This window comes from Saccopteryx bilineata, chromosome 11 (assembly GCF_036850765.1).
Source record: "Saccopteryx bilineata isolate mSacBil1 chromosome 11, mSacBil1_pri_phased_curated, whole genome shotgun sequence".
Taxonomy (NCBI): domain Eukaryota; kingdom Metazoa; phylum Chordata; class Mammalia; order Chiroptera; family Emballonuridae; genus Saccopteryx; species Saccopteryx bilineata.
The window spans coordinates 31667398-31686921 of record NC_089500.1 but is presented as its reverse complement, the minus strand read 5'-3'; the positions used below and the strand labels follow the sequence as shown (position 1 = coordinate 31686921).

The 19524-nt window shown below is 35.6% G+C and overlaps 1 protein-coding gene across 3 annotated transcripts in view; it reads left to right on the top strand.

Annotated features, from left to right (window-relative positions):
- KIAA1328 (KIAA1328 ortholog) overlaps nucleotides 1-19524 on the top strand; it is a 343953-nt gene that overhangs the window by 7757 nt on the left and 316672 nt on the right. For all 3 annotated transcript variants that reach the window (XM_066246454.1, XM_066246456.1, XM_066246455.1), the window contains exon 4: nucleotides 7707-7801. In XM_066246454.1, the coding sequence (XP_066102551.1) occupies nucleotides 7707-7801 (95 nt within the window). The remainder of the gene's footprint in view (nucleotides 1-7706; nucleotides 7802-19524) is intronic.

Sequence of the window (19524 nt, the reverse complement as noted above, 5' to 3'; positions counted from 1 at the left end):
TTTCCACCTGCTTAGGTCCACTTTGCTATACACCAGTCTGTTCTGTTCCAGTTATCTCTGCTCTAGTTAGCTATCTTCTTAGTTTCACCTACAACTGGAGAAATGCCCTCTTCAAACTTCCCAGAGCCAGAGGGGATCTAACATTAAAAGACAGAAATCCATGCCCCTGGTCCCTCATTGGTCAGTCTGTGCTTATGCAAATGAGGGCTCCAAATCCTTGTAGTTACATTGGTCCAAAAAGCACTGTCATCATTGGTCAGATAGAGCTGCTCTGATTGGTTGGTAAAGATGTTCATGGTGATATAGTTGCATAGCTCCAGTTCTACTGGAAAGTCTTGACCATACTGGTTAAAATAGCATTCCAAGAACTCCTGTTTAGAAATGACAGCTAACCTCTGTTTTTTGGGGGGGTTTTGTTTTTCTTTTAAGCCCATTTAAGCCACCCTGAGCCCTTCTTAGTAGGGTAACTGATATATATGTGTAGAAGAATTTTTGAAAGAACATTAGATGATCTGTAAACATTGTGAAAATGGATACAGAGGCTTCTCGGATGCTTTGATGATGCTTGGTATGAATATAAAGTGTTTAGCTCCAAAATATCTGGGCTTGCTTTAGGCCTTAGTTAAGACAATTTATTATCTTGGTATGTCTCAAAGACCTACATTGTGATTTATGTGTAGTATGTCAAATTGACAACATTTTTTATTAAGCATTTTTTATGATTTTTTTTTTGTTCATTTGAATCTGTTAGTTGATAATGAATAAACCCTTAAATAGAAGAAAGATGTTTTTATCAAAAGAAAATTAGCTTTCATTGTTGTTGTTGTTACTTCCTTCGCTTGGAAAATATCATAAGGACTCTTCTTTTTTATAGTCCAGTCATTGATTTTTCCTTTATCTTTGCCTCTTTAATAATACTCATATATTCTTTTGACACATGGGCTATCTGACTGGCTTATTTGCTTTTGGTTATATATATTTTGTCTTCCCAAAGGAAGTTTAAGTCATAATTTGGCAATCTGTGACCTTAGGAGTCCAAATATGCTTGCCACCTGTTTTGTAAATTAAGTTTTATTGGAACACAGCCACACTTATTCTTCATTATCTATTGCTACAGACTGTATGCCCACAAAGCCAAAAATATTCACTGGTGAGTTTTTTATAGAAAAAGTTTTTCAATCCCTGGCTTATGTTCTTGATGACATTTCCAATACCGAATTTGTTACTAATTATTGTGTTGAATAGTCTGTGGGATTTAACTGTAGGCTTAATTGTGTTACATATATCCCCAATGTACTCACTTTACACTGGGATGTGAATAGTTGAATTTGCAAGTTCTAATAAAAAATTTAACCTTTTTTTGGTAAAATTGTTTGTCTTATGTTCAACTATAGCTTTTTGGATTAAGTCCATACTTTTTTATGATTTGATTGGCTTATTAGCTATAAGCCAATAAGTCTTTGTTGGGCTATTTCACTGGCTTTAGGAATTCTATTACACATATTTAATTTATCACAGCCTAATTTCAAGGGATAATTTCCTACTTTACCTGTAATTTAAGGCCTATTGAACAGTATAAGTCCTGAGTTTTGTGATATTTTCATAAATTTTCTATGCATGAACCAGAAAATATATTATTATTTTGCTTTAAATAACTGTCTTATTTCCAAATTGAGATATAGTTCACTTATATAATATTTACCATTTTAAAGTAGACAGTTCATTGGCTTTTGCATATTCACAAAGTTGTGGATCCATCACTACAATTTAATTCCAGAACATTTTCATAACCCCAGAAAGATGCTCCATGGTCATTCACAGTCTCTCTCCATTCTCAAACTGTCTCAGCCCCCAGTAGCCACTAATGTACTTTTAGTCTCTATAGGTTTGTCTATTCTCGACATTTCATATAAATGGAATTGTATAATATGTGGCCTTTGGTGACTGGCTTCTTGCACTTAGGAAAATAATTTCAAGGTTCATCAATATTGTGTTATATATCATTACTTCATCCCTTTTTATGACTGAATACACATTTTGTTTAGCCATTCATCAGTTGAAGAACACTTGAGTTGTTATGGTTTTTAGCTATTATGACTAATACTGCTATGAACATTGATGTACAAGTGTTTATGTGGACATATGTTTCTAATTCCCTTGGATATATCTATATATCTATATATATATCTATATATATATCTAGAAGTAGCATTGCTGAGTCATTAATAATTCTATGTTTAACCTTTTGATGAATTGCCAAAGCAGCTATATCATTTTATATTCACATCAGCAATGTATGAGGATTCCAGTTTTTCTACATACTTGCTAACACTTATAGTCTTCTTTTTTATTATAACCTTCATAAAAAGTTTGAAGTGTTGTACCATTGTGATTTTAATTTGTATTTTTCTGATGACTAATAATGGTGAGCATCTTTTTATGTGCTTCTTGGTCATTTGTATATGTTCTTTAGAAAAATGTTTACTCAGATCCTTTTCAGTTGGATTGTCTTCTTCTTAAGTTACAAGGTTTTTTTTGTTTTGTTTTGTTTTTTTTCCATTTTTCTAAAGCTGGAAACAGGGAGAGACAGTCAGACAGACTCCCGCATGCGCCTGACCGGGATCCACCCGGCACGCCCACCATGGGGCTACGCTCTGCCCACCAGGGGGCGATGCTCTGCCCATCCTGGGCGTCGCCATGTTGCTACCAGAGCCACTCTAGCGCCTGAGGCAGAGGCCAAGGAGCCATCCCCAGCACCCGGGCCATCTTTGCTCCAGTGGAGCCTTGGCTGCGGGAGGGGAAGAGAGAGACAGAGAGGAAAGCGCGGCGGAGGGGTGGAGAAGCAAATGGGCGCTTCTCCTGTGTGCCCTGGCCGGGAATCGAACCCGGGTTCTCTGCACGCTAGGCTGACGCTCTACCGCTGAGCCAACCGGCCAGGGCCAAGTTACAAGTTTTTTATAGATTCCATTTACCAGTCTCTTATTAGCTCTATGATTTGCAAATGTTTTATTCCATTCTGTGCATTGTCTTTTCACTTATTGGTGTCTTTTGAAGCAATAAAGTTTTTAATTTTAATGAAGTCCAATTTATCTATTTTTTTCTTTTGTAACCTCTGTTTTGCTGTCATGTCTAAAAAACCATTGTCTAATCCAAGTTCTCAAAGATTTACATCAATATTTTCTTCTAAGAATCTTGTATTTTTAGATTTTACATTTAGTCTTTGATCCATTTTGATTTAATTTTTATAGATGGTGTGAGTAGTGACTCAACTTCATTGTTTTGCATATGAATACCTGGTTATCCCAGCATTATTTGTTGAAAGACTTCTTTTCCCTTTGATTGTTTTGGAATCCTTATTAAAAATCTCTTGACTATAAGTGTAAGCATTTGTTTATGGACTCTAAATTATACTCCATTGGTCTGTATTTCTATTTTTATGCTAATAATATGCCATCTTAATTATTGTAACTTTGCAGTAAGTTTTGGAATAGGAAATATGAGTTCTCCAAATTAGTTTTTCCTTTTCATGATTGACTCTTCTGGGCCCCTTGCATTTCCATAGAAATGATAGAATCAGCTTGTCAAATATTGCACAAAAGATAGCTGGGATTTTGACAGAGATTGCAGGGTATCTTTAGATCAATTTGGAGAGTACTCTCAACTTAAAAATTGTAAGTCTTTCAGTCCTTGAATATGGTGTGTAAGATGTCTTTTCATTTATTTATGTCTTCTTTAATTTTCTCTTTTTTTTTTTTAAGAAAGAGAGACAGGAATGGAGAGAAAGAGAGGGAGGAGAGAAATGAGAAGCATCAATTCATAGTTGCTTCACTTTATTTGTTCATTGATTACTTCTCATTGGTGCCTTGACCAGGGGACTCAAGCTGAGCCTGTGACTCCTTGCTCAAGCCAGCAACCTTGGACTTCAAGCCAGTGGCTATAGGATCACGCTGATGATTCCATGCTCAAGTCAGTGCGCTCAAGCTGGTGAACCCGCAACCTTGGGGTTTTGAACTGGGACCTCAGCGTCCTGAGTCAAAGCTCTATCCACTGTGCCACCACTGGTCAAGCTTGTCTTCTTTAAGTTTTTTTCATAGATGTTTTATAGTTATCAGCATACATATCTTATACTGTTTTTATTAAAATTATTTCTAAGTATCAAGTAGTTTTATTTGTTGATGCTATCATAAATGGAATTGTTTTCTGAATTTCTGTTTTGGATTATTCACTGCTAGTATATAGAAATACAATTGATTTTTGTTTGTTGTCTTGTTTCCTTCAACCTTTCTAAATGTACTTCTAATCTAATAACTTTCTGGTGAATTCCTTACAGTTTGTTACGAGTAAAATCATACCATCTGCAAATCGAGGTGGTTTTAGTGTATCCTTCCCCATTTGGACTTCATTTATTTCCGTTGTTTTAAAAGAGGTTTAACAATACAACAAATGTTTTTTAGATTTATCCATCTAGTTACTAGTTCTGTTTTTTTTTATTTGAAATCAGTAATAACATTTGTGATCTGCCTAAAGTACTTTCTTTAACATTATTGTAGTTCATATAGGCCCAGAATGACTTTTCTCAGATTTTGTATGCCTGAAAAAGTCTGTACTTCACTTTTATTTGAAAGAATTAATATGGATATGATGTTAAATTAGGGTCATGGTTCATTTATCTGTATGGATAGCTTATTGGTCCAGCACCAGTTATTGAGACCATTTTTTCCCCACTGTATTATAAAGTGATGCCGTTGTAAATCAAGTGACTGTAGAGGTGTCCTCTTCCCTTATTATGTCATCTTCTTTGGTAATTCCTGTCATGAATTTTTGCTCATTATCTTTTATAGTCATGGGTCAATGGACGTTTTCTGTAAAGGGCCAGATAGTAAATATATACTTTAGCCTATAAGAGCCACATGGTGTCTGTCTAAAGTACTCAACTCTGCCACTATAGTGTGAAAAGAGTCATATATATATCTCAGTGTGTAAATGTATGTACATGGCAGTGTTTTAATAAACCTTTATTTTAAAACACAGACGGTGGGCCAGATTTGACTTGCAGCTCTTGTTTTCCAACCAGTGTCGTGTGTATGTGTGTGTGTGCGTGCGCACCCCTGTGCATTTATATATTTATTTATTTATTTTTCTTAAGTGAGAGGCAGGGAGACAGAGAGACAGACTCCTACATGCGTCCTGACAGGGATCCACCCAGCAAGCCCCCTATAGGGTGATACTCTGTGCGAGGCCATGGAGTCAGCCTCAGAACTCAGGGCCAAGTTGATGCAACCCTGTATGGTTATGGGAGGGAAAGGGAGAGATAGAGAGAGAAGTGAGGGAGGAGGGGTGGAGAAGCAGATGGTCGCTTCTCCTCTGTGCTCTGACCAAGAATTGAACCTGGGACATCTATATGCCAGGCTGATGCTCTACCACTGAGCCAACCAGCCAGGCCCCTATATTTGTTTTTTAAAGAATATTTAATTTTATATGTTTCAAACTTTATCTAAATTAACTCATACTTTGTATATTGTGCGATTTGCTTTTTTACTCAACATTATGTTCATGAGATTAATTTACGTTATATTTTATCACTGATGTTCTAGTTATGGTTTAGCTAGTATTTTAACTAAAAATACTTAATATAAAGACTTGTTACATTGGTGCTGGAGAACCAAAAAGGCAAAAAGAGAACCTTCTTTATCACATAGGTAGTAAATGCAACAAACAACTACTATTTCTAGGGCTGGGAAAACAGGTAGAACAAGTGGGATTATTAAAAAGGAGAAGCTTTGAGGAGGAGGCGCTCAGAACTGGAGCGTGGCCCTCTGGTGTTGGGGAGCCAGCCTGACTGGCACTGCTGTCCCTCAGGAGACAAGATAAAGGCGGGCTCTGTGAGGACATGAAAAATTGCAAAATAGAGTCAGCTCTTCTTGCTGGGGTGACACTGACAAGGGAAGGAAGCAGAGAGGAATGAATATGTCCTTTCTTCCTCCAACAACACCTGGTCTCCCTCTGGTTCTTCCTACTGGCAGTTTAACAGAGAGCCATGTGGAACAGAAGAAATGAGGTTTCCAGAGGCTCGGCCCCAGCATCAGAAAGCAGGGCATGGAAGGGTGGGTTTGAAGGTGAAAGTAACATAACAGCTGGGTCCTCTGGAATTTCACAGTTTAATCATTCTCTAGTTGGTAATACCTAGTTCTCAGGTTTTTGCTGTTAAACACAATGCTGTGAAAATTCTTACACATGTGCAAGAGTTTCTTTTGTTTGTTCTTTTATTCACTGCACCTTTACGAATTGTCTTTTCATGGGTTATCAGCAGCTTCTCCCGTTGCCAAATCCAGTGACATTGTTCACATTCTGTTTAGCTTTCTCAGTCATTATCACTGTTAACCCCACATTGTTCTTGAAACTTTTTCTTTTCTCTCTCACAATATTATATGCTTCTGATCCCCCTCTTGTCTTTTCATATATACATTTTTTGTGGATTTGTAGGTTATTTTTAAAAACTAATAATTTTTCTTAACTTTAAGTGATAATTTAAAGCAGAAGAGAATAAAGAAAATAATAAAGATCTAGACATCCTCGTAATATTATATTGCTAAATTTTTCATCTTTTTCTCTGACTTGAGAGCCAGGTGGACATTTCCAACTTCCTGCCTAAGCATTTCTATATGAATGTCTTCTTGGCATCTTAAATTGACCTGATGTATCTAAAACCATTCCTCTTTCTCATTTCCTTACCCTCCCTCTTTCTCATTTCCTTTTCTATCCTCTCTTTTCCATCTTTCAGTATTTCTGTTATTCATTGTAAGGGTCTTGGATTATTCTTGACTACCAGAAGTAACTGAACTGACCTATTTTGTGCTTATATAAATTCCAAAGAGTATAGTTCCTTCTTTTTACATATTACCTCCAGTTCCCTTGTGACTCCCTGAGTTTTAGGGCTTTAAAGACCCCTGTTAATGATGTTCAAGTCCTGGGGGAATTTTCTGTAGCACAGGAGGCAGGATAGTGCAGTGGTTAAAGCACAGGCTCTGCAACCTAGTTTAATTTTGATCCTGCTACTTAACAGCTATAATCGCAGACAAGATAGGTATCCTCACTTTAAAATAAGAATAATACTTACCTAGTAGCATTATTGGGAAATAAGATGGATTAATACATGTAAAGTAATTAGAATATCCCAGGCATGCAGTAAGCACTTGATTTGTGTTAGCTATTATTATTAGTAGTAGTATTCCTTGGTCTGGTACCCTTTGGAACAAACATCAGGGTATTGAGAGGTTAGAACCAGGTGCATCTGCTTCCAGTCTTAGTGTGCTTTTAAGCAGTGCTATGCTTAAGAAGGGTTTTCAGTATCTTCCATGAGGTATCTGTTTCTGTGATATTCACCAAGGGAAAGTGTTTTTTTGTTGTTTGTTTTTTTGGTTTTTTAAAAAATATTCCCTAGTATTTAAGCAGGGACATTCTGCATTTGAGTTCTTTCTGTCTGCCTTTTATGTATAAATTTTATGATGTCCCCTAGTGGGCAGATAGTTCCTCAGCCTGTTTTTAGTTCACAGTAAGTTTTAAATGAAACAGGCTCGTTGTGTTTCCACAAGATAAAAGATATCTAAGAAATTTCACCTACTGTGCTTATTTTGAGCAATTTCTTGAAGAGTCTTAAAAATTGTTTTTAGTAAAAGTTAACCAGGAATTTTTTTTTTCTGTTTTAGAATTTCTACAAGGGAGGAATAAAGAGTGCATCATTGAAGGATTTATGTATTGAAGACAAAAGACGCATTGCAAATTTAATTAAAGAACTGGCCAGGTGAGACAAAACCTTATATGAAATATATTATTAAATAATAGAAAATTCAAGAACTTTAGAACAGATGAATTCCATTTTTCTCCCTTGATTGTATGTCATTATAAAGTGTGTCATAATTTTTATTTATATAAGATTTAATTCACTGAAATCATTACTTTTTTGAATTATTTTGAAATAATTTTAGAAAAATTGCAAAAATATCGGGAATGAGGAATGGGTAGTGACTGCTAATGAATATGAAGTTTATTTTTTGGGAGGATGAAAATGTTCTAAAATTATATCTAAAATACTCTAAATACTAAAATCTATTGACTTGTACCCTCTAATGGTTGAACCTTATTAATATGTAAATATCATATCAATAAAGCTCTTAAAAATGGATTCTCACACTTTTCACATAACTTCCTCTAACTTTGAAACTCTGAATACCATAATGCAATTGTCAAAAATTAACACTGGCACAATAGTTTTAATTAACCACAAGTATTCAAATTTTACCAGTGTTTTCACTCATTTTTTTCACTAATGTATTTTTTCTGTTCTAGCATCACATTTTGTATTCAGTTTTCATGTTTTCTTAGTCTCCTTATGTGGAGTAGTTCCTTAGTCTTTCCTTGCCTTCTATGACTTTGACTATTTTGCAGAATACTAGTCAGCTATTCTGCAGTATTTCTTTTAATTTGGAGTTCTCAGGGGGTAGGTGATGATTATATTGCATTATGATATATCAAGGAGTATGTGATGTTTGTATGCCATTACTCATAGTTTTAACTATGGTAACTTGGTTAATGTAGAGCAGCGGTTCCCAACCTGTGGGTCGTGACCCCGGCGGCCTAAGGCGACCCCTGTGTTTTGGTTGTTCGACCCCCGCTGGGGTCATGACCCACAGGTTGAGAACTGCTGATGTAGAGTGTACTAGATTTATCCCCTGAAATGTTATGTTTTTCTATGTAATTTATGAATATCTAAAGGAAGTCCATGGGGACTATTCAGATATACTGGGTTGTTTTCTGAAGCTTTTACCCATTGTTATAAGCATTGAGTCCATTGTTCCAGGAGCTTTCCTGGAACAACTATATTACTGTAATGTTCTAATGTTTACATTATGTTTCCCTGTTTATTTTGCATTTATTAATTGGAATTATTGTTTAAAGATGTGTTGCCCTGTTTATTTTTGTTTATTTACTTATGTATTTCAGTATTTATTTTTTTAATCAGTATCAGATTCATGCACATGCATTTTATTCTAATCCAGAACTCACAGAAAGAAAAATAAGAATAATAAGATGGTACATTTTTTTCTAAAAAACTTTTTATTTTGAGGTAACTATAGATTTATCTCCATTGGTAACTCTACACAGAGAAAGAGCCCATATCTCTTTACCTAGTTTTCACCACTGGTAGTATTTTGATTTAACTATAGTGCAATGTCAGTCAGGAAATTGACAACTGATGGAATTCATCAACCTTGTATAGATTTCATATGTACTCATTTGTGTATATAATTAACTTTATGCAATTTTATCACGTGTAGATTTATGTACCATCACACAGTCAAGATACAAAACAGTTCTGTTACAAGGATCACTTGTCATGTCCTTTTATAGCTATTACTACCTTCCTCCCTACCCCCTTCTCTAATCTCTGGCATTCACTAATCTGCTCTTCATCTCTTTAATTTTGTCATCTCAAGACTGCTATATAAATGGAATCATACAGTATGCAACCTTTTGAAATTGGTTTTTTCCCAGCTGCTCAGCAAAATTCTTTTAAAATCTTTTGAAGTTGGTACATGTATCAAAGTTGTTCCTTTTATTGCCCAATAGGATTGCATGGATGGATGTACCACAGATTATTTCACCATTCACTTATTGAAGGCTATTTGGATTGTTTCCAGTTTTGACTGTTATAAATAAAACTGCTGTGAACACAGATAGTTTTTGCATGAACATACATGTTCATTTCCTTGGGATACTGTATCAAAAATACCTGTATAGTTTTGTTAAGAAACTACTGAACTATTGTTGAAAGTGATTTACCACTTTACATTCTCACCAGCAATGCAAGAGTGATCTAGGTCCTCTGCATTTTTGCCAATGTTTGTTACAATAATTTTTTATTTTAGTCAATCTGGTAGGTATTTAGTGTTACCTCATTGTGATTTTCATTTGCATTTCTCTACTAGCCAGTGGTGCTGCTGGACATTGTTTCATTTGCTTATTTGCAATCTATTTCTTCTTCACGAAATGTCTGTTCATCTTTTTTGCCCATTTCCTATTGAAATGTTTGATTTTACTCTATTGCTGAGTTTTGAGAGTTCTTTGTGTTTTATATACAAATATTTTGTTGGACACATAGTTTGCAAAACTTATAATCTGTGGCTTGCCTTTTTATCCCCTATACAGGATCTTTCATAGAGCAAAAGTTTTCAATTTTAACTAGGTCCAATTTAACAGTTTTTTTCATTTTATGCAGTATGGTTTTTTGGGGGTTTTTTGTGTGTGTGTGCGTTTTTTTTTATTGTCAAGTCTAAGAACTCTTTGCAAAGCTTTAGTACCTTAAGAGTTTCTCCTGGGTTTTTTTCCTTAAAGTTTTATAGTTTTATATTTAACTCCCTGATCCATTTTGAGTTAATTTTTATATAAATTGTATGTTGAGGTTCTTCTTCTTTATTCATTTTTGCCTACTGATGCCCTATTGATACAGCACCATTTGTTGAAATGTTTTTTGCGCCTTTATTCGCAATCAGTTGGGCCTATTTGCATGGGATTCTAATCCATTGATCTATGTGCCAATCCTTCTGTCAACTGTCTTGATTAATGTAGCTATAGAGTAAGCCTTCTTCTGGGTAGAATTATTTGTTCCACTTTGTTCTTTTAAAAATTTATTTTAACTCTTCTTGTTATGAGCCTTTCTTTAAGAATTTTAAAGTAAGATTGTCAATGTCTACAAAAATCCCTGCTGGTATTTTAATAGATATTACATTAAAAATACAGACCAATTTTGGGGAAAATTCACATCTTTACTGTACTGAGTTTTCCAATCCATGTGTATAGTATGTCTCTCCATTTATTTAGCTCTTTGAGTCATCAGTGTTTTGTAATTTTTGGGATACAGATCCCGTATATTATTTTCTCATATGTATATCTAAGTATTTAAATTTTTTAAAGCAATTATAAATGTTATTGTGTTTTAAATTTTGGTTTCCATTTATTGTTTCATGTTTGTTTGTTGTTGAAATATGACTGAATTTTATGTGTTTATCTTGATTCCTGCTGCCTTGCTTAACTCACTCTGTAATTCTAGGAGTTTTACTGTTGATTCTTTGGGACAATGACATTTATGTTATTTGTAAATAGGGACAGTTTTATTGCTTTCTTTCTAATGCATATGCTTTTTATTTTATTTTTTCTTACCTTATGGTGCTGGCTAGGACTTCCAGTGCTATGTAAATAGAAGTGGTGAGAAAGGATATCCTTACTGTATTGTTGATTTAATATGAAAATTATTCAGTCTGTCATCATTAAGTATAATACTTGCTGTATATTTTTTATAGGTGCTCTTTATAAAATTGAGAAAGTTTTCTTATATTCTTAGTTTTATAAGCGTTTTTGTTATAATTGTATGCTAGAATTTGTCAAATACTTTTTGTAAATTAATATGATTTATGAATTTTCTTCTTTAGCTGTTGAAATGTTAGATTATATTAATTAATTTCTGAATATCGAACCTGCCTTTCCTACCTATAACGTTCTTATATATGTTTTTTTATACATTCCTAATTTTGACTTTCTTATTATGATGTTTGGAATTTTTACATCCAGGTTCTTAGAGGTACTAGACTAGTTTTCTTTCTTTTACTTTTTTTTGTTGTTGTTTAGTTTGGTTTTAATATCATGGTAATAGCCTTCTAATATGAGTTAGGAAGTGTTCTCTTTTCTGTTTTCTAGGAGAAATTGTACAAAATCGGTTAATTCTTCTTTAAATTTTTAATAAAATTCTCCAGTGAAATTATCTGGTCCTAGAGATTTATTATTTTTTTTTTTTTTGTACTTTTCTGAAGCTGGAAATGGGGAGAGACAGTCAGACAGACTCCCGCATGCGCCCGACCGGGATCCACCCGGCACGCCCACCAGGGGCGATGCTCTGCCTACCAGGGGGCGATGCTCTGCCCCTCCGGGGCGTCGCTCTGCCGCGACCAGAGCCACTCTAGCGCCGGGAGCAGAGGCCAAGGAGCCATCCCCAGCGCCCGGGCCATCTTTGCTCCAATGGAACCTTGGCTGCGGGAGGGGAAGAGAGAGACACAGAGGAAGGAGGGGGTGGGGGTGGAGAAGCAAATGGGCGCTTCTCCTATGTGCCCTGGCCGGGAATCGAACCCGGGTCCCCCGCACACCAGGCCGACGCTCTACCGCTGAGCCAACCGGCCAGGGCCGAGATTTCTTTATAAAGATCTTTTAAATTACAAATTCAATATTTTAATGGTTACAAGATTATTCGAGCTGTATATTTTGTCTTGATTGAGTGTTGGGAGTTTGTGGTGTTTGAGAATTGTTCCATTTTTCTAAATTGTCAAATTATGAACATAAAGTTGTCTGTGGTATTCTCTTATTAACTTTTTATTGACCACAGGATCTATAGTGCTTCATTATGACATTATTGATTTGGACTGTCTCTCTTTATTTTTGTCAGTCTTGTTAGGTTTATCAATTTTATTGAGTTTTTTCAAAGAACTAGCTTTTTGTTTTATTGATTTTTCTCTATTATTTCTGCTTTCTGTTTTATTGATTTTTGTTCTTTGTTATTTCCTTCCTTCTGTTGCTCTGGATTTATTTGTTCTTTTTCTTGTTTTTGAATGTGGGAACTTCGAGACCATTCCTCTTTTCATGTAAGCATTTAGTGCTGTGAACTTCTCTCTCATTACTGCTTTCAGTACTTCCCACATATTTGATCTGCTATAAGTTCATTTTTATTCAGTTCTATATATTTTTAAAAATTTCCTTTGAGACTTCCTCTTTGACCCATGTATTATTTATTTAGAACTCTGTTGTACGAGTTCCAAGTATTTGGAGATATCCCTCTTGTCTTTCTATTATTGATTTCTAGTTTAGTTTTTTTTTTGTCTGCTTTTATTTTATTTTCCTTTTTTTCTTAATTAATTTTAATGGGGTGACATTGATAAATCAGAGTACATATGTTCAGAGAAAACATCTCTAGGTTATTTTGACATTTGATTATGCTGCATTCTCATCACCCAAAGTCCAACTGTCTTCCGTCACCTTCTAACTGGTTTTCTTTGTGCTGCTCCTCTCCCCCAACACTCTCCTTCTTCTCCCCCCCCACCCATAACCCCCACACTCTTGTCCATGTCTCTGAGTCTCATTTTTATGTCCCACCTATGTATGGAATCATATAGTTCTTAGTTTTTTCTGATTTACTTATTTCACTCAGTATAATGTTATCAAGCTCCATCCATGTTGTTGTAAATGATCCGATATCATCATTTCTTATGCCTGAGTAGTATTCTATAGTATATATGTACCAAAACTTTTTAATCCACTTGTCCACTGATGGACACTTGGGCTGTTTCCAGATCTTCTCTATTGTGAACAATGCTGCCATAAATATGGAGGTGCATTTCTTCTTTTGAAACAGTGCTATGGTGTTCTTGGGGTATATTCCTAAAAGTGGGATAGCTGGGTCAAAAAGCAGTTTGATTTTTAATTTTTTGAGGAATCTCCATATTGTTTGGTTTTATTCTAGTTTGGTCAGAGAAAAAATTTTTAAAATTTTTGGAGGTTTTTTTTATGGCCTAAGATATGGTTGATCTTGTTGAATGTTCATGAGTGCTTAAACAAATATTTATAATTGTAACTCTCCTGGCTGACACTGAAGAACTTGGTTTATATTATCTTTAATATATTTACATTTTTATTTAATCATGCTGTCTGTAACTAAACCTCCATCACTACTGCTGCACAAAAGCGTTCCTTATCCTGCTGGAACTCGGATTCCCCATTTCAGTCTGCTAGTCCCCTCACAGTGGATGTCCCCCTCGCCCTGCTTCCAGCACACCAGTTCAGGCCCTACTCGCCTGAGTTCCTCTACATTGTGCTCTCCTCACTACTTACGGGTCCTCTTTCCTCTGCTTGGGCTTGGACACCCCGCACCAGACTACCCCTTTACAGCTGGGTCCTCCTTACCTTTCTCTGGCTCTGCAAGCCCTCTCCCTTGTGTAGACTTCCTACTCACTCTCCTTAGACCAGTGGTTCTCAAACATTTTGAAGTCTGGATGCATTTAAAATCCTACAAATAATTGTAGGCGCACTATATACAAATTTCTGAGAAATATGTTATAATCATTAAGTCAAATATTAAGGAAAAAAATAAAGTCCAAGCATGCTTTTATGGTAATTAAATGAAATAAATATGACAAAATTAAATTTATTCTGACATTAAAAAACATTTTTATGTTACATTTTTTGAATTATGCCTTTTAGAATTTGTAAAAAAGAGGGGTTTAAATACAGAAAAACAACAAAAAAGTTATCTTTTTATATATATAGATACATTCTTAGGAAGATTTAGTAAATTCAGCAGGTCCCAGCGTGAATGTGTTAAGTTTTTTCATTCTTGTATTTATGAGAAATATGAGCCTGATGTGTCCTAGCAATTTCTTCAGTGTTTGGGCATATATTTGAAAGGCAAACTCTCATTTCCTCGTCAATACATTGAAGAATTTCTCTCTTTTTACTCTTAATTGTGTTGAGGGTAGAAAATCCTAATTCACATAAATAGGATGTTGAAAATTGTAGTAAGGTGTTCAAAGCTTTTTTAGATATTGCCACATATTCTTCTTTTCTAGAAATCCAAAAGGCTTCAAGAGACAATTCCTTATGTTTAATCATCAATCCAAAACCCCCACCATACATATCATGTTAACTTTACACCAAACAAAGGATAGAAGAAACTTGCCTCCAGTCTTTCTGGGGATCATGAGGGTAGTATAAACAATCAGCACCACAGCTTAACAGCCTTTTGCAACCTAATCAGGCAAGTGAGTTGGGGGGTTGGGCAGACTGTCAGTTTACAGCCAATTTCCCACACCTTTGTCCCCCCAAAATTTAAACTACAAAAACCCTGTTGGTTTGTTCGTTCCCAACAGGCACATATTTCTCTGGAATACCATAGGGCACACTGGAAATCTTCTAGGGTGCACCAGTGTGCCCTGGCACCCACTTGAGAACCACTGCCTTAAGACTCTGACATTCCACCAGCCTGCCTCTCCTTGATGGTAACCCTCCTCACTTTGCCTGGGCTCTCATACTGCACACAGGGCTGCCCCCTGGGTGTATGTCCTCTTCAACCTTGGGCTCTGATAACCTGCTTCAGATTAACCCTTGGTGTGGATGCTCTCTACTCTCTGTGGGCTTCTCGACACTAGCACCCACTCCCAAGCCCTGCATGGAGCCTTCCTCACCACTTGGGCTCTGAATCTCCACGCCAGGTCAGTTCCACACCTTTGCAGGAATACTCACATCAAATGCTCGTGGACTGATACCCATGCTGGGCTCCTCTTCCTCTTCCTCTTCCACGTGGATACTCTTCTCATTCTGACACCTGTGCCAGCCTACCCCCATGTGTTGACACCCTTCTCAGCCTGTTTGGCCACTGACATCCTACGGGGCAAACCTGCTGACATGCCCTCTTGACCTCACTCTGACACTGACTGCACAGCCCCTGTCGTGTTTTATTTAGCACTTACTTGTTCAGGAAGAAAAAGATAAGTAAAACATGAAGACAAAGAGGAAATGAAAGTTCAACTTTCATTTTAGAAAAGAAAAAGGTTTTCTCTTTGAGTATTTCCTTTTCATGAATAAACACATTGTTTTATGTTTATATACTTTGTTTTCCAAATCATGTCGCTTAAAATAGGACAGAAACTCTGCTTTTTTGTGTGTTCTGCTTACTTTGCCTGTTTGTGACATGGCTTTTTAAATTAACGGCCTTTTGTATAAATAGGGAATAATGTAAAAATATTAATAGAGAATTATTTGTCTTTTCATTAAAAATTAGGTATGAATTTAGAAGATTGTTTTAGTTGTGATAAAGATTAAACCAAAAGGGGAAAGTGTCAGAAGACTTAGAAAACCTTATGTATTTCTATGATGTATTCAACTATAGCATGATTAAAGAAGTTCAGCTATTTTGTAAATTCACCAACATTATTTTAGGGGAGAAGTCACAGAGAATGCTTAGCACTCACACTGATGATTAACAAGCATATTTTCAGAATAATGTAATATTTAGTAGCTCTCAGCACAATGTACTAAGCTAATAGCATGTTTTTCAATTACAGAGTGACAGGCAATATAAAAGCAAAGTGAAAACTATAGCTTTTTCTTAATGGTGCTCTTAGGTGAAAAGCATTTTTACAAAAATTATTAGCTTTTTTATAAAAACATGGCCTTAACTTTAACAGTGTTAGCGGGAAAAGTATACATGTCTAAAATCCAGGACTGTCCTATGGCTTTCCGTTGTCTTGGAGGGGTCCATTGAGAATCTGGCTGTGAGAGCCTTTTCAGTCAGTTTCTTTATTGGTCCTGTGTATGAAAGTACCAAAAAGATGCCAGTAGGATTTATTGATGTTCCTAAACAAAAATAAATGTTAATAGAACATATAGATAAGATTCAGAATTGGCATAATAGGCTGGAGAATGGATTTATTCAAAAAGGATAAAAGATAGTAGGGACAACTGCAGGTTATTGTATGTCTAAGAATAAAAATAAATTAGAAATTCATTTTAAAGAAAGACTTACTGGTTAGGCCCAGCACATAAATATGTGTGTGTGTGTGTGTGTGTGTGTGTGTGTGTGTATTTTCATGGTTCATAGTTAAATTTAACCTGAGCATGAGCAAGCAATATTGTGCTATTTGGCAAGAAACCAACTCGATTAAAAAACACACAAAAAGAAACCCAGTATGAGTTTTTAATAATCTGCAGCTGCCTCCTTAATAACCTGTATATGCTCAGGGAACTTTTTTACTTGTGTTAACTACACTAATAAAACAATAGAATATACATACAAATTAATAGGCTAATGGAGAATGGATACCAGCGATTTTATGAATTATTTAGCTGGTGGAAGAGAGTGGAAGAGATGACTTGATATATGGGTTTTAAGTAAATGAGGGCATTTTCCTGAGGTGTCTAGCATTGATTTACATTTGCAGGAGGATAAATGGAATATTGATTGATCCTTTTCAGAGGTATGAGGATAGAGAGATTTCTTTTTGTTCAAGATTGCTAAAGTAAGTGACCTCAGAAAGTCTTTTACAGTAAAATTAATGAATTGTTTGCCTAGATGGGAAAAGCAGCGCCATTTATGGAGACTTGAAAAATGAGTAGCTTTGCAGAATTGTAGTTTATGCTAAAAGATGTTGAATTCCTATGTATGAATTTGCATTTTGTTTTACTGAGACTTTTTAAGATGGGGACAGTACCCTAGACCAGCGATTTTCCGTCAGTATGCCGTGGCACACTGGTGTGCCACAAGAATTTTAAAAACATGCATTACCTGACTATTTAGTCAGGGGCACCGACTGCTTTTCCCTTAGATAGTCAAATGAGAAAATTACAACAGCCAAACAATAGCCATCTAGTGCAAATGAATCAAAATTATAGCTATTGGTTGGTCAGATCGGCAAAAATATGTGTATTTTTGGTGTGCCACAGAATTTTACTAATTAGTTTATATGTGCCATGAGATTGGAAAGTTTGAAAATTGCTGCTATAGACTAATGCACAAACTGTACTATAGCTTAGTTTTTAAAGGAAAAAAAGTTTTAAAATAATCTTGGCTACATTGCATTTTTTGCTGTGTATGAGCCATATTCGAAGAAGCCTGAAAAAATCGCCACTATTTCTTGTCCTGTGCCCACACTGTCAAATAATACATGGTTCCCCAGTGAATACTTGTGCACTAACTCATTTGAGGACAGGGTTCTTTTTTAGGCTCAGAAACTGATTTTTCCCAGAGGACAGTTTGCTGTTTCTATTTGACATTTCTCAGAAGAAAAATAGAAAGTGTAGCACCATTAATTTTCCATTGTAAAATGAGTAGATTGTTATTATTTTATATTTATTCTGGACTTTTAGTTTTTAAAACTAATTATAAATATTTTGTTATAATTAAATTTATGTCTTAGTACAATGAAAAATTAAGACTAATTTTTCAGTGACTTTGTTTTTTGTCTTCCCATTTGAAGCCTCGTGGATTATTTTTTTGTATAAATAGTATTTGTAATGGATTATATAGTAAATTTCAAGAAAAAAATAAGGAATTTTTAACTTTTTGGGTGAAAGGCATTCTCTGAACTTCAGTTTATCTTGACACTAGAAGAGTTAGTATGACAAAATTTATTTTCAGATTGTGTATTCTAAGCTCTATAACTCAAGAAATATTTTTTGAGTAGTCTGTACTCAATAATCTTTCTCTTGGTTCTGCCAAGATACAACTTCCTAAAAGAGATTAGTTTCTCTATAGCATTTGCCCCCTTCTGCGTGGCCTCTAGACACATGTACACTGCTGTATGAATGTGGTCAGTCTCTTCTGACCTTGCTAGATCTACTCAAAATTATTCCTCCTGGATCTGCTTAGAGTTAGGCATGGGCCACATTGTGGTTATGAAAAGTTGAAAGGCCACAACTGTAGATACATGTGATACCCAATTATATGCTAAAGCTTTTCATTCATTTCTCAGGCAGCTTGCTTTTTAAAAAATTAAATCTATATGCTTTCTGTATGCTGATTATTGTCTTTCATAGTTTATTTTTTATGTGCCTGTTATAATGGATTCAGATTTTTTTAAATGTCTTACCTATGGGATATTTATTTATTTATTTACTGAATTTATTGGGGTGACATTGTTTCACAAAACCATACAAGTTCAAGTGTACAATTCAACAAAACATAATCTGCACACTGCATTGTGCACCCATCACCCCAAGCAAAGCCTCTTTTATCCTCATTTATCCTCCTTGCCTACCCCCCACCCTCCTTTCTCTCTGGAGATCACTACACTATTTTCTGTGGGGTTTTTTTTTTTTTTGGTTTTTTTTCCAGAGACAGAGAGAGAGTCAGACAGAAGGATAGATAGGGACAGACAGACAGGAATGGAGATAGATGAGAAGCATCAATCATCAATTTTTCTTTGAGACACTTTCATTGTTCATTGATTGCTTTCTCATATGTGCCTTGACCATGGGCCTTCAGCAGACCGAGTAATCCTTTGCTTGAGCCAGCAACCTTGGGTCCAAGCTGGTGAACTTTTTTGCTCAAACCAGATGAGCCCGCACTCAAGGTGGCGACCTGTGTCTTCCGCATCCCAGTCCGATGCTCTATCCACTGCGCCACCGCCTGGTCAGGCTGTTTTCTGTGTTTATGTGTTATACATATAAATGTTTTTGTGCTTAATTCATTTACTCTCTTTCACCTAGTCCCCTAAGCCTCTGCCCCTCTAACAACTGTCAGTCTGCTCCATGTATCCATGCCTCTATTTCTATTTTGTTTATTAGTTTCTTTTTTTCATTAGATTCCACATATAAGTGAGATCACATGGTATTTGTATTTGTCTTTTTCTGACTGGCTTATTTCACTTAGCATAATGCTCTCCAGGTCCATCCATGCTGTTGTAAAAGATATCCCCCCCCTTTTTTTTATAG